This window comes from Somniosus microcephalus, chromosome 3, assembly GCF_052327205.1.
Source record: "Somniosus microcephalus isolate GS21.2 chromosome 3, FLI_Smic_1.0, whole genome shotgun sequence".
NCBI classification, from domain to species: Eukaryota; Metazoa; Chordata; class Chondrichthyes; order Squaliformes; family Somniosidae; genus Somniosus; species Somniosus microcephalus.
Genome location: NC_140989.1, coordinates 261,713,483 through 261,725,930, shown reverse-complemented (window position 1 = coordinate 261,725,930; position 12,448 = coordinate 261,713,483). Strand labels below are relative to the sequence as shown.

Genomic DNA, 12,448 nt, shown 5'->3' with positions numbered 1-12,448 from the left:
AAGGGACATGATGTATTTTAAAGGCAATATCTCATTTGTAGTGTTTCCATTCATGTTCATAAATTCTGAATGTTAAGTTATCCTGTAATATTTTAGTTACTGTTTAGGGTTCACACAGCACATGAGAAATAAATGTTGATTCCAGGAGCTCATGTGTGTGTGTGTATATATATCAAGACAGAAGCCTGCAAATGGTCTGAACATTTACTGAACATTGCTATCACTGACTTATCCTGCAATAATTTTAAAAGCTGTTGAGAATACACTGCAGTGAATTGTCATGGAAACAAATCCCGGGACAGGTATAGTAGTGGTTTGAAAGAATTAAACAATCACATTGCAAGGTGCCAGTGGATCTCGTTATTGCTCTTTGGCTTGCCTCTGGTCTGTGCTGTTTAGATGCTAACCTGGCTTATGTCTTCAAGACCACTGCTCCAAATAGGAAACTCCAGGTAACTTGCTATTTACAAGTGGTTGAGGTTAATGAAAGAAGTTTGTAACTGCATGTAAATTTCAGGCTCCAGGTCAGTGACCAGCTTTTTCTTTTGCAATGTGTAAAGTGTGGTATGTGAGAGCGCCATGCCAAAGATGAGGCATCAATATAGATTTAACACATGGCCACAAGGAGAAGGTGCTCAGATTACAAAGTAAATTTTATGGATTAAAATGTAAATTTATTTCCTTGGATCCTCTATTTTTAGCTTCAATTACTATACTGGCTCTAATGCATAACAAATTTTGAATATGCAAAATTTTATCCTAAAAGAAACTAATGATTTTAAAAGGTTTTCTTTTCCACTGCTTTTTGATTTTGGTTAATGAAACATTTACAGATTAAAATTTATACTCTGTTACGAAGGCAAACGGTGTCAAAAATGTGGTGGTGTATAAATGACTCACTAGATTTAAATTGTTTCTGTTTCATTTGTTTTAATGCATAATTTTTATTTCTTCTGTCCAGTGTAGACAAGTTCCTAATGTATAATTTCTCCAATTTGTGAAAGCATTGTTTCTATCTGTCTTGCAGGAAAATGACTTGAATGATGTTTTACAAACTTTGTACAAGCATGATGTACCAGTGCCAAACACTCCTGTCAATCTCAGTCTGGTAGGTTTTTTTTGGATTTGTTTGCTTAACAGTGTAATCTGACATGGTGCATTCCAGCATGTTCTGACACCAGTGCAGTGTTTTCTGGACTAGAAAAAAAGTGTGCCAGTCAATAGTCAGTTTTCTAAGTTGCTGCATAAAGTCAAGAATAAGCCTTTCATTTGCTGCTTGAGTGTTTCATTTTGAATTTGGCAGTCTACTATATATTAGTTGCAATACTACTTGTTTTTATGTTATGGCAAAGTATTTCACACGTTACTTTTGAAATGCAATAAATTTTATTGCATTATGAGCAAGAAAGAATCTTATGTAATGTAAGTACAGGGAACTTTTTGCTATCCGGCACCGACTGGACCGAGCTGTTGCCGTCCCATCAAAACTGCCGGACAAACCAGCGCTAATGTTGAAACATACGGAGATTTTGAGCTCCGTATCTGGCAACAAACCCTGTTGCTTACAGCTTCTAAACAGTCGGACGTACCTTACAAGCATCTCTGTAGCTTAGCAACAGCTTCAGCGAGACCTTGCAGAGCCTGACAGGTGGGGAAAAAAAAAGCAACAAAAAGAAAAAAAACCTAACTAAATGGCTCCTGATTTTTGCCGGTGGCTCGAGCATTCCGGACAGTTAACCTCCGGATAAACCAAAGTTTCCTGTAGTGGTAGTTTACAGAAAATGAAATTGAATCCAACTGTTAATTGCTGGTGTTGTGTCTGTGTGTTGATAGAGACACTGAAGACAGGAGTTGGTTTCATAGGTGTTTACTAAACAAAGTCTGGAGGGGAACTAACTGAGACAACACAATATACAGGCTTATATAGCCCGAGTGGCCATTACCGGCATTACAGTACACATGGGGCTCTTAAAGGCACATACACTACAATTCCTCCCCTTTTAGCCAACCAGTACATAATATTTTAAGTATTACATGTTACAAGAAAAATAATTACACATTGCTGCACTTAATTAATTATAAGTCAGTCTCTCTGGAGGCTTCCTGACTCGGTCCGGATAACGCCTCGGTGGTGTAGTAGTTTCTGGTGGTGTAGTAGGTTCTTTTGGCAAGGCTGATTCAGCTTGAATGCCAGTGTCGGGTTCATCGGGTTCCAGTATCACCGGATCGGAGGTAGATATGGGTATCTCTACTTCATCGTTAGGCGTATAGAGTTGTGGTGTAGGTTGTCCCTTTTCGGATGACTGTATGATTTGGTCAGCATGGCGCCTTATTATGCTTTCTCCGATGTCCACGGTATACATCAGCGGTCCTAGTCGTGTGCAGATAGTTCCAGGCTGCCATTTCTTGGTACGGTAGTCCCGGGCCAAAACTTGTTGACCTATCTGGAAGGTTCTAGTTGGCCTTTCATTCATGCCTTGAAATTGCCGGTTCTCCACGTCCCTTCTGATGTTGGGCTTGATCAAATCCAGCCGGCATCTTAGGCTTCCATTGAAGAACATCATGGCGGGAGTTTAGTTTGTAACCACATGCGTTGCATTCCTGTATGCAAACAAGAAGTTATCCACCTTGTGCTGAAGTTTTATGTCTTCATTACCCATGGCCTTTGTGGCCTTCTTGAAGGTCTGGACAAACCTTTCAGCCAATCCATTGGTGGCGGGATGGTATGGGGCGGACGTGTAGTGCTTAACCCCATTGTTTTTTAAGAACTTCCTGAATTCTTCGGACACAAATTGCGGTCCATTATCAGAACAGATCTGTTCCGGCAGCCCATTCCTGGCGAATATGGTCCTTAATACTGTGATGGTTTTTTCCGTGGTGGTGGAGGACATCTTTATTACCTCCGGCCACTTGGAGTGTGCATCAACCGCGATTAAGAACATTGGCCTAGAAATTCAGTTAAGGCCCGCCAGCAGGCTAACGCCCAAAAGTTAGCGCTGCGCGCGGAGCCAGGTGCGCCCGTCAGATATTCGGCTTTTGCGCCCCAAGTCGGAACCGGGCGCTATTCCAGGGTGTGCCCGCCCCCGCTTGGGGTGCTGAAACTGAATTTCTGCGCTGTAGGCCCTGCTGTGCCATGCGCTGCGGAGCGGCAGGCTGCGGTACTGCAGGCCTCCTCCTTCTCTTAAGGGGGAGGTGCCTGCAACAGCGAGATCGCCGCTGGATTGTGCCGGCAAATGAGCCCGGCACCACGGAGAAGTGCCGGGCTCGCGGAAAGCAGCCGGCAATGCCGCGGGGGGTGGGGGGGTGGTGGAGGAGGCCGGGGAAGGAGGTGCGGGCAGGCGGACGCCGAAAAAGCGGCCGGCCGCACCTCCACCTTAAAGCGCCCCAGTAGCGCAGCAGTGCGGCCCCATTTTTCAATCGCTGTTTGCGGCCGCTGCAGAAGAGGCGGCCGCAACTAAATATGGGGTTTGGGCCGGAAGCGGGGCGGAACCGGGGCACTGCGCACACCGATGACATCATCGGTGTCGGCGCAGCGCTACTGGCTGGCGCTGCCATTACCGCAGCGCTGAATATCAGCGCACCCTCTTAAACTGGCGCAGAAACCCTATTTGGGCGGTAACTAGGCGCAAAGCCCACTGAATTTCTAGGCCATTGAGTCCATAAATGGACCAGCAAACTTGATGTGTACCCTTTGCCAGGGAGATGAGGGCCACTCCCATGGATGTAGAGGGGCTTGGGGTGGAGCGTTTTGGACCTTCTGGCATCCTAGGCAGCTCTTGGTCATTTCTTCGATGTCTCCATCGATACCTGGCCACCATACAAACGCCCTGGCTAGGTTCTTCATTTTCACTCCACCCAGATGCCCCTCGTGAAGCTCCTTTAGAACTTTATCCTGGAGTTTGGGTGGAATCACCACTCTGGATCCACACATCAAGGTTCCTCGGCACACTGACAGATGTTCTCTTCTTTGCGAGAATGCTGGCAATAGTGGTTCGCCATGTGCTGGCCATCCCTTCACTGTTAAATCGTAGACTCGTGAGAGAGTCGGGTCATTTCTAGTTTCCCTTTCAATGGCAGAATTTGTTACTGGTAGACATTCGACTATGGTAGAGTGGAAAATCTCCACTGGGTCTACTGTAGGTGCTTCTTCTACCGTTGGCAACGGTAGGCGCGATAAACCGTCAGCATTCCCATGCTGTTTTGATCCTTTGTATTCTATGTTGTATTGGTGTGCCCCTGGAAAAAGGGACCACCTCTGTAGCCTTTGCGCTGTCATAATGGGAACACCCTTTTTAGGGTTGAATATGGAGATGAGGGGTTGATGGTCAGTCAACAAGGTAAATTTTTGTCCGTGTAGGTAATGGTTGAATTTCTTCACTCCCCATACCAGGCTGAGTGCTTCCATGTCGATTTGGGCATAGTTACGCTCAGCTGAGTTCAATGAGCGTGACGCAAAAGCTATCGGCCGTTCCGAGCCATCAGGGAATTTATGCGATAACACTGCTCCTACGCCGTAAGGGGATGCATCGCACGCCAGTCTGATTGGCAGTGATGGGTTGTAATGAGCCAAAACTTCTTTGGACGTGATTAAGTCTTTGCATTTATGGAAGGCACGTTTACAGTCTTCGCTCCATTTCCAAATCACTCCTGTTTGTAGCAGTTCATTAAGAGGGTGTAGAAGAGTTGATAAGTTCGGTAAAAATTTATGATAGTAATTTATTAATCCCAGGAACGAGCTTAATTGTGAAACATTTTCAGGTGCTGGGGCTTTTATGACCGCTTCAATTTTTTCAGGTGACTTAGGCAACCCTTCCTTATTAATTATGTGGCCACAATATGATATTTGATTTTGGAAAAATTCGCACTTGGGGCGATTTGCTCGTAGGCCCCGTTCTCTCAGCCTAGTGAGCACCTGCTTCAAATTGGCAAGGTGCTCATTGTCGTTTTCTCCTGTTACAAGGATGTCGTCTAAGTAGCATTGAGTCCCCGGAATCCCTTGGAGGACTTGCTCCATAGCTCTTTGCCAGATAGCTGGAGCGGATGCTACTCCGAAAACCAGTCGATTGTATTGGTACAGGCCTTTGTGTGTATTTATCGTGAGATTTTTTAGAGGCCTCTTCAACCTCCATCTGTAGATATGCCTGTGCCAAGTCAATTTTGGTGAAACGTTTCCCTCCGGATAGTGAGGCGAAAATATCTTCTATCCTCGGAAGAGGATACTGTACCGTGTGAAGGACCGGGTTTACAGTCACCTTAAAGTCTCCACAGATGCAAATTTTTCTCTGTTCTTCAGATTTATCATTATTCAATGCTTTCTTCATGACTGGAACGATGGGTGTTGCCCACTCGCTCCAATCTATTTTAGATAATACGCCTGCCTTTTCCAAATTCTCCAGCTCTGCCTCGACTGCTGGACGAATTGCGCATGGCACCGGTCTTGCCTTAAAAAACTTGGGAATTGCTGCATCTTCCACTTTTATTGAGGCGGTGATGCCTTTTAAGGTTCCTAGTTTCTCTTGAAACACTTGTTTGGCATTGGCCAAGATGTCTTTTAATCGTTCAGGTATGACATCATCATCATTTTTTTTCTTACTGGTCACTGTCAGTGCCTGAATGGAGTGCCAGTCTAAACGTATTTTCCTGATCCATTCACGTCCCAACAGCGGTGGACCACCATCTTGTAGAATGTATAAATACAACTTTTGTATTTCCTTGCCGTTGTATACAACAGGCACCCTTATTTTTCCTTTGGGGTATACTTTCTGCCCCGTATATGTTTTCAAGATAATGGATGTGTCTTTTAAAGGTATATGCGGAAATAGCCGCTCGTAATCCCGTCGATTTATGACGGTCAGAGCTGATCCTGTATCTAGCTCCATTTTAACAGGGGACCCTGCTATCGTGAGGGTAACCCAAATGGTCTCGTAATCATCTTTGGCAATTACATTATGTAATTTGAGACAGCTGAGTCTCTTGTTTTCGGAGTCGCTATCGCTCTTCTGGTCTTCGGAGCTACTGTCCGTCATCATTTGTAGCTTTCTGTACTTTTCTTTATTGATTTTTTTTTCTCCTGTCTGTGGATTTTTTTTGTCCAGATCGGCACACCCGTTCAATGTGTCCAATCTTTCCGCATTGCCTGCATGCTTTGTCCTTGAACCAGCAGTCCCTCTGGTCATGGGTGGATCTGCCGCAGCAATAACATCTCTCAAAACCCTGTGTCATTTCATGGGTGCCGAAGTCCTGTGTCTTTTGTTGTATTTCTTCAGCTCCTCTTGCGGCTGCTTCGTATGATACAGCCATACTGAAAGCCTTGTCCAGTGTTAAATCTTTTTCAGAAAGCAGCCTTTTCTGTGTTCCTTCACTTAGGAGACCGCAGACGAATTTGTCTCGAAGATAATCTGCTAGTCCTGCCCTGAATTGGCAGTGTTTTGATAGCTTTCTTAATTCGGTGAGGTAATCAGCGTTACTTTCATTCTTGTGTTGATTCCTCTTGAAGAATTTGAATCGTTCCGCTATCAGCAGCGGTGTTGGGTTTAAGTGCTCCTGTAGGGTATCAACAATTTCTTTAAAATTCTTGTCCTTTGGTTTGGCTGGAGTGATTCAATTTCGTAACAGCCCGTATGTCTTTGCGCCCATTAGATTTAGTAGTACTGAAGCTTTTTTTTCATCTTCTATTCCATTTGCGGTGCAATATACCTCCACTCTTTCCACATATGTGGTCCAATCCTCTATCTCGTTATCAAAAGCATCAATATTGCCAGACTTGGGCATCCTAGAAAAAAAAATGGCGCTTCCCGCGCTTTTCTTTCTTTTCTCCAGAAAAGATATGGCGCTTCCCCGCAGCTGCTGCCGATGACAACGCTGTTTCCTGCGGTTTCCGTTCTTTTTATTTATTTATTTACAGTTGGAGACTCGTTCCCGCCGGACTCTCTCTCTAGGTCTGAACGCCGACCTGCTCGCAACGCCGGCCATCTCCCGAGTGCTCCCTCCCCGTCTGTTACTGCTTGCCTCCGCTTTCGCTGCTTGGCCCAGCTGTAGAGCCAGCCGCTGGAGCCCCAGCCCGACGCCCAGGAAGGATTATTGCAGTACCTGCCACCAGCTTGGCTAGCTGGTGAAACTACAGCTTTTTCTTTTTCTTCAACTTTGGACGCCAGAGGAATCGATGTCCTTGAGGTGCTGCCGAATTGCAGGTAAGCCCGTTTCCAATTCGTCGCCACTGTTGTGTCTGTGTGTTGATAGAGACACTGAAGACAGGAGTTGGTTTCATAGGTGTTTACCAAACAAAGTCTGGAGGGGAACTAACTGATACAACACAATATACAGGCTTATATAGCCCGAGTGGCCATTACCGGCATTACAGTACACATGGGGCTCTTAAAGGCACATACACTACAGCTGGGGAACTTTGTATTCCAGTTGTGTATAAATCTACATTCAGAAATGCATGTGAAGTCAGATTATGGTCATAATTACCTGTTGAACTTGTCTTCTTATTAAAATAAGTTGGAAAACAGAAAGGCACTGGAGATGGGTCTGTGAATACATTAGCTGAAAAGAAACAGATGGTTGAATTTTGCACGTTCAACAAGAGTTAACGTAACTTTTTAAGGAGCAATTTGAGTCTGTCACTTTGTTTCTAAGATACAGCCCTGAGTTGATGGTCATAGAAATTGCTTTCGAAAACGGTTGCTGTGTTTTGTCAGTGTCATTATCTGTAGATTGCTCATTGCTCATAATGCTTCGAAGTAAAGCTATCCTCAAGTCAACTCATTGAAATAAAGCTCGGAGAAAGTTTATATCAAGTGTAACAGTCAAAGCTCAAGGAAAGGGGGAAAAAAAGCAAAGCTAAAATACAACAGTTTAAGACAGGAATGGCCGATTAAGTTCGGTAAGCTTTTTTTTTAAACAGTAGAAATTTATGTCACTGAAATTCGGCCCATCGTACCTGTAGTGGCTTTTCAAAAATGTTACTTTGTTGCCCAGCTCAAACAGCTTAAGATCCAAGGAGAGGACATATAAATTGACCAGAAAAAGCAGCAAACCTGAACATAAGAACATAAGAAATAGGAGCAGGAGTAGGCCAATAGGCCCCTCGAGCCTGCCCCACCATTCAATAAGATCATGGCTGATCTGATCCTAACCTCAAATCTTCTATCACTCTCCATCCACCCGAACCCATGTGATCTCCCGGGAGAGGCGAAAAACCAGACAAAAGACCCAATGGCCAATTTGTGAGAAAAAAATCAGGGAAATTCCTCCCCGACCCATCTAGGCGATTGAAATTCGTCCAGGAGATCACTCTGCCCCTATATTTTCTACAGTACTTATCTTCTGTAAAGGCGATCTCCACCCCAGCCAGGAATAGGAATAAAACCATCTCCTGAAATCTAACACAGAATTAGAACACAGTAGGAGCAGAACAAGGCTACATGGCCCCTGGGCCCACTCCACTACCCACAGGGCCATGACTCATGTCCAATTTCCTGCCCGCTCCCCGTAACCCTTAATTCCCTTTACTTCTAGGAAACTATCTATTTCTGTTTTAAATTTATTTAATGATGTAGCTTCCACAGCTTTCTGGGGCAGCAAATTCCACAAACCTATCACCCTCTGAGTGAAGAAGTTTCTCCTCATCTCAGTTTTGAAAGAGCAGCCCCTTATTCTAAGATTATGCCCCCTAGTTCTAGTTTCACCCATCATTGGGAACATCCTCACCTCATCCACCCGATCAAGCCCCTTCACAATCATGTTTCAATAAGATCGCCTCTCATTCTTCTGAACTCCAATGAGTAGAGTCCCAATCTACTCGACCTCTCCTCATATGACCACCCCCTCATCCCCAGGATTAACCGAGTGAACCTTCTTTGTACTGACTCGAGAGCAAGTATGTCTTTTCTTAAGTATGGACAGCAAAACTGTATGCAGTATTCCAGGTGCGGTCTCACCAATACCTTGTACAACTGCAGCAATACCTCCCTGTTTTTATATTCCATCCCCCTAGCAATAAAAGCCAACATTCCATTGGCCTTCTTGATCACTTGCTGCACCTGCATACTAACTTTGAGTTTCGTGCACCAGGACCCCCAGATCCCTTTGTACTACAGTACTTTCTAGTTTCTTGCCATTAAGATAATAACTTGCTCTATGATTTTTCCTGCCAAAGTGCATAACCTCACACTTTCCAGTATTGTATTCCATCTGCCAAATCTCTGCCCACTTACTTAGCCTGCCTGTGTCCCTTTGCAAGTTTTTTATGTCCTCCTCACTCACTGCTTTCCCTCCCATCTTAGTATCATCTGCAAACTTTGATATGTTACACTCGGTCCCCTCCTCCAAATCGTTAATATAGATTGTAAAGAGTTGGGGACCCAGCACTGACCCCTGCGGAACACCACTAGTTACTGGTTGCCAATCTGAGAACGAACCATTTATCCCAACTCTCTGCTTTCTGTTAGAGAGCCAATCCTCCATCCACGCCAGAATATTACCCCAAATCCTGGGATTTTTTATCTTGAGCAATAATCTTTTGTGTGGCACCTTGTCAAATGCCTTTTGGAAGTCTAAATACACTACGTCCACTGGTTCCCCTTTATCCACCCTGTATGTTACTTCCTCAAAAAACTCAAGCACATTTGTCAAACATGACTTCCCCTTCATGAAACCATGCTGAGTTTGTCCTATTAAATTATGTTTGTCCAAATGTCCCGTTACTGTCTCCTTAATAATGGACTCTAACATTTTACCAACCACAGATGTTAGGCTAACAGGTCTATAGTTTCCAGCCTTCTGCCGACTACCCTTTTTAAATAAGGGTGCTACATTAGCAGTTTTCCAATCTGCCGGGACCTTTGCTGAGTCCAGGGAGTTTTGGAAAATTATTACCAATGCATCCACAATCCCGACCGCCATTTCCCTCAAGACCCTAGGATGTAAGCAATCAGGTCCAGGTGATTTATCCGCCTCGAGTCCCATTATTTTACCAAGTACCACTTCCTTAGTGATTTTAATCGTATTTAGCTCCTCCACCCCCCGCCCCCCCCCCCCCCCCCCCCCAGAGCCCCCTGTTTGTCCAGTGTTGGGATATTCTTAGTGTCCTCTACCATAAAGACTGATACAAAATAATTGTTCAGCGTTTTTGCCATCTCCATATTTCCCACCATTAATTTCCCGGTCTCATCTTCTAAGGGACCAACATTTACTTTAGCCACCCTTTTTCTTTTTATATAACTATAGAAACTTTTGCTGTCTGTTTTTATATTTTTTGCTAATTTACTTTCATAATCTATCTTCCCTTTCTTAATCAATCTTTTAGTTATTTTTTGCTGTCTTTTAAAGACTTCCCAATCTTCCATCCTCCCACTAGATTTGGCTACCTTTCATATGTCCTTGTTTTTAGTCGGATACTATCCTTAATTACTTTACTGAGCCATGGATGGCTATCTTTTCTTTTACACCCTTTTTTCCTCAGTGGAATTTTTTTTTTTTTGGAAGTTGTAAAATAACTCCTTAAATGTACACCACTGATCATGTACCGTCTTACCCTTTAATCTATTTTCCCAGTCCACTCTAATCAATTCCGCTCTCATACCTTCATAGTCTCCTTTATTCAAGCTCAGCACGCTTGTTTGAGATCCAACCTTCTCATCCTCTAATTGAATATGGAATTCAACCATGTTATGGTCACTCATTCCAAGGGGGTCCTTTACTAGGACATTTTTAGCCCGAGTCCCAGGGTTGCGAACAGCACCTGGAAAACGCCTCCTGGTCCCGATGGGCCACCTCCAGGGAGAGAGCGAGGGCTGCAGCTTTGTCGAGGTCCCTTGCTTCCAGTAATCGCTGCCGTGAGTAGTCGGACCGTAGGCCTTTCACGAAGGCATCGCGGACGTTGTCTTCCGTATTTTCTGCCGCCGTTACTGCTTTAAAGTTACAGTCTCTGCCGAGTGCTTGTAGCACCCGTAAAAATTCCTCCACCGGCTCCCCTGGCAGTTGCGGGCGGGACCTTAGGAGGTGCCTGGTATACATGGGGTTTACCGGGGTTTGGTACTGTCTTTTCAGCCGGTTGATGGCGTCCTCGTATGTTTTAAGGTCCCGGATGAGCGCGAATACTTTAGGGCTCAGTTGGGCGTTCAGGACTCTTAGCTTGGATCTCTGAGGCACGCTGGACTCTTCCAGGTAGGCTTCAAAGCAGCCCAGCCAGTGATCGAAGTCGAGGGCTGAGTTCGCTGCCCATGGATTTAGATCCAGGTACAGTGGTCTGAGGGCTCGCAGCCAAGCCGGCTGCTGTGACTGTTGTGGCTCGGCGTCTGAAGGCTGTTGTGGCTGGGCGTCTGGCTGGTCAAACATCTTAAAATTTAGTCAATAAAATTGATATACCTATCAATTCGTCCAATGAAAAGCGACGAGTTAGGAAGGTAACTATAGGTTTTTATTGACTAAATAACAGAGCCCACCCTCATGGGTGATCGGATCCAACAAGGAGGAATACCAGCCAGTCGACTACCTTTATACCTGGGCAGGTAGGTGGAGCCATGGGCGGAGTCAGTGATGGTCAGCCCAGGTATAACAGCGTGACAAGAGGCGACCTCGTATAGTGATACAACAGTGAGAACAGTGATAACAATATAACAGTGATAACTATAGTGTAACGATAGTGAACGATAAAAGTGGTTTACCACAATCCTGTCTCGTTGCACAGGACCAGATCTAAGGTTGCTTGCCCCCTGGTCGGTTCAGTTACATACTGCTCAAGAAACCCATCCCTAATACACTCAATGAACTCATCCTCAAGGCTGCTCTGCCCAATTTGATTTGTCCAGTTAATATGATAATTAAAATCCCTCATAATTATAGCTGTTCCCTTATTACAAGCCTCAACTATTTCCTGATTAATACTCCGTCCAACAGAGTTGCAACTGTTCGGAGGCCTATAGACTACACCCACTAGTGCTTTTTTCCCATTATTCCTTATCTCCACCCAAACTGTTTCACTATCCTGCTCCTTTGACCCAATATCATTTCTCTGTATTATAGTGATTCCTTCCTTTATTAACATAGCCACCCCACCTCCTCTCCCTTCCTGCCTGTCCTTCCTGATTGTTAAATAACCTGGTATGTTTAATTCCCAGTCATGGTCACCCTGCAGCCATGTTTCTGTAATGGCCACAAGATCATACCCTTATGTCGTTATTTGTGCCGTTAACTCATTCATTTTGTTACGAATGCTACGTGCATTCAGATGAAGAACTTTCAAATATGTTTTGTAACACTTAGTTCCTGTTTTTTCCCTTTTTAGTACTTTACTTTTTACTCCATACCTTGTGTCCCTTCCTGACATGTTCTGTTTTTTAATTCCCCCACTGCTACCTAAGTCTATGACCTTCTCCGTTGTCATTTCTATTATTTGCTCTCTAGAAACCTCCCCCCCACTAATTAGTTTAAAGCCCTCTCT

At 44.6% G+C, this 12,448-nt stretch overlaps 1 protein-coding gene across 4 annotated transcripts in view; it reads left to right on the top strand.

Moving 5' to 3' along the window:
• dennd1b (DENN/MADD domain containing 1B) overlaps positions 1-12,448 on the top strand; it is a 307,950-nt gene that overhangs the window by 142,142 nt on the left and 153,360 nt on the right. For all 4 annotated transcript variants that reach the window (XM_085982400.1, XM_085982401.1, XM_085982403.1 and 1 more), the window contains one exon: positions 1,028-1,108. In XM_085982400.1, the coding sequence (XP_085838526.1) occupies positions 1,028-1,108 (81 nt within the window). The remainder of the gene's footprint in view (positions 1-1,027; positions 1,109-12,448) is intronic.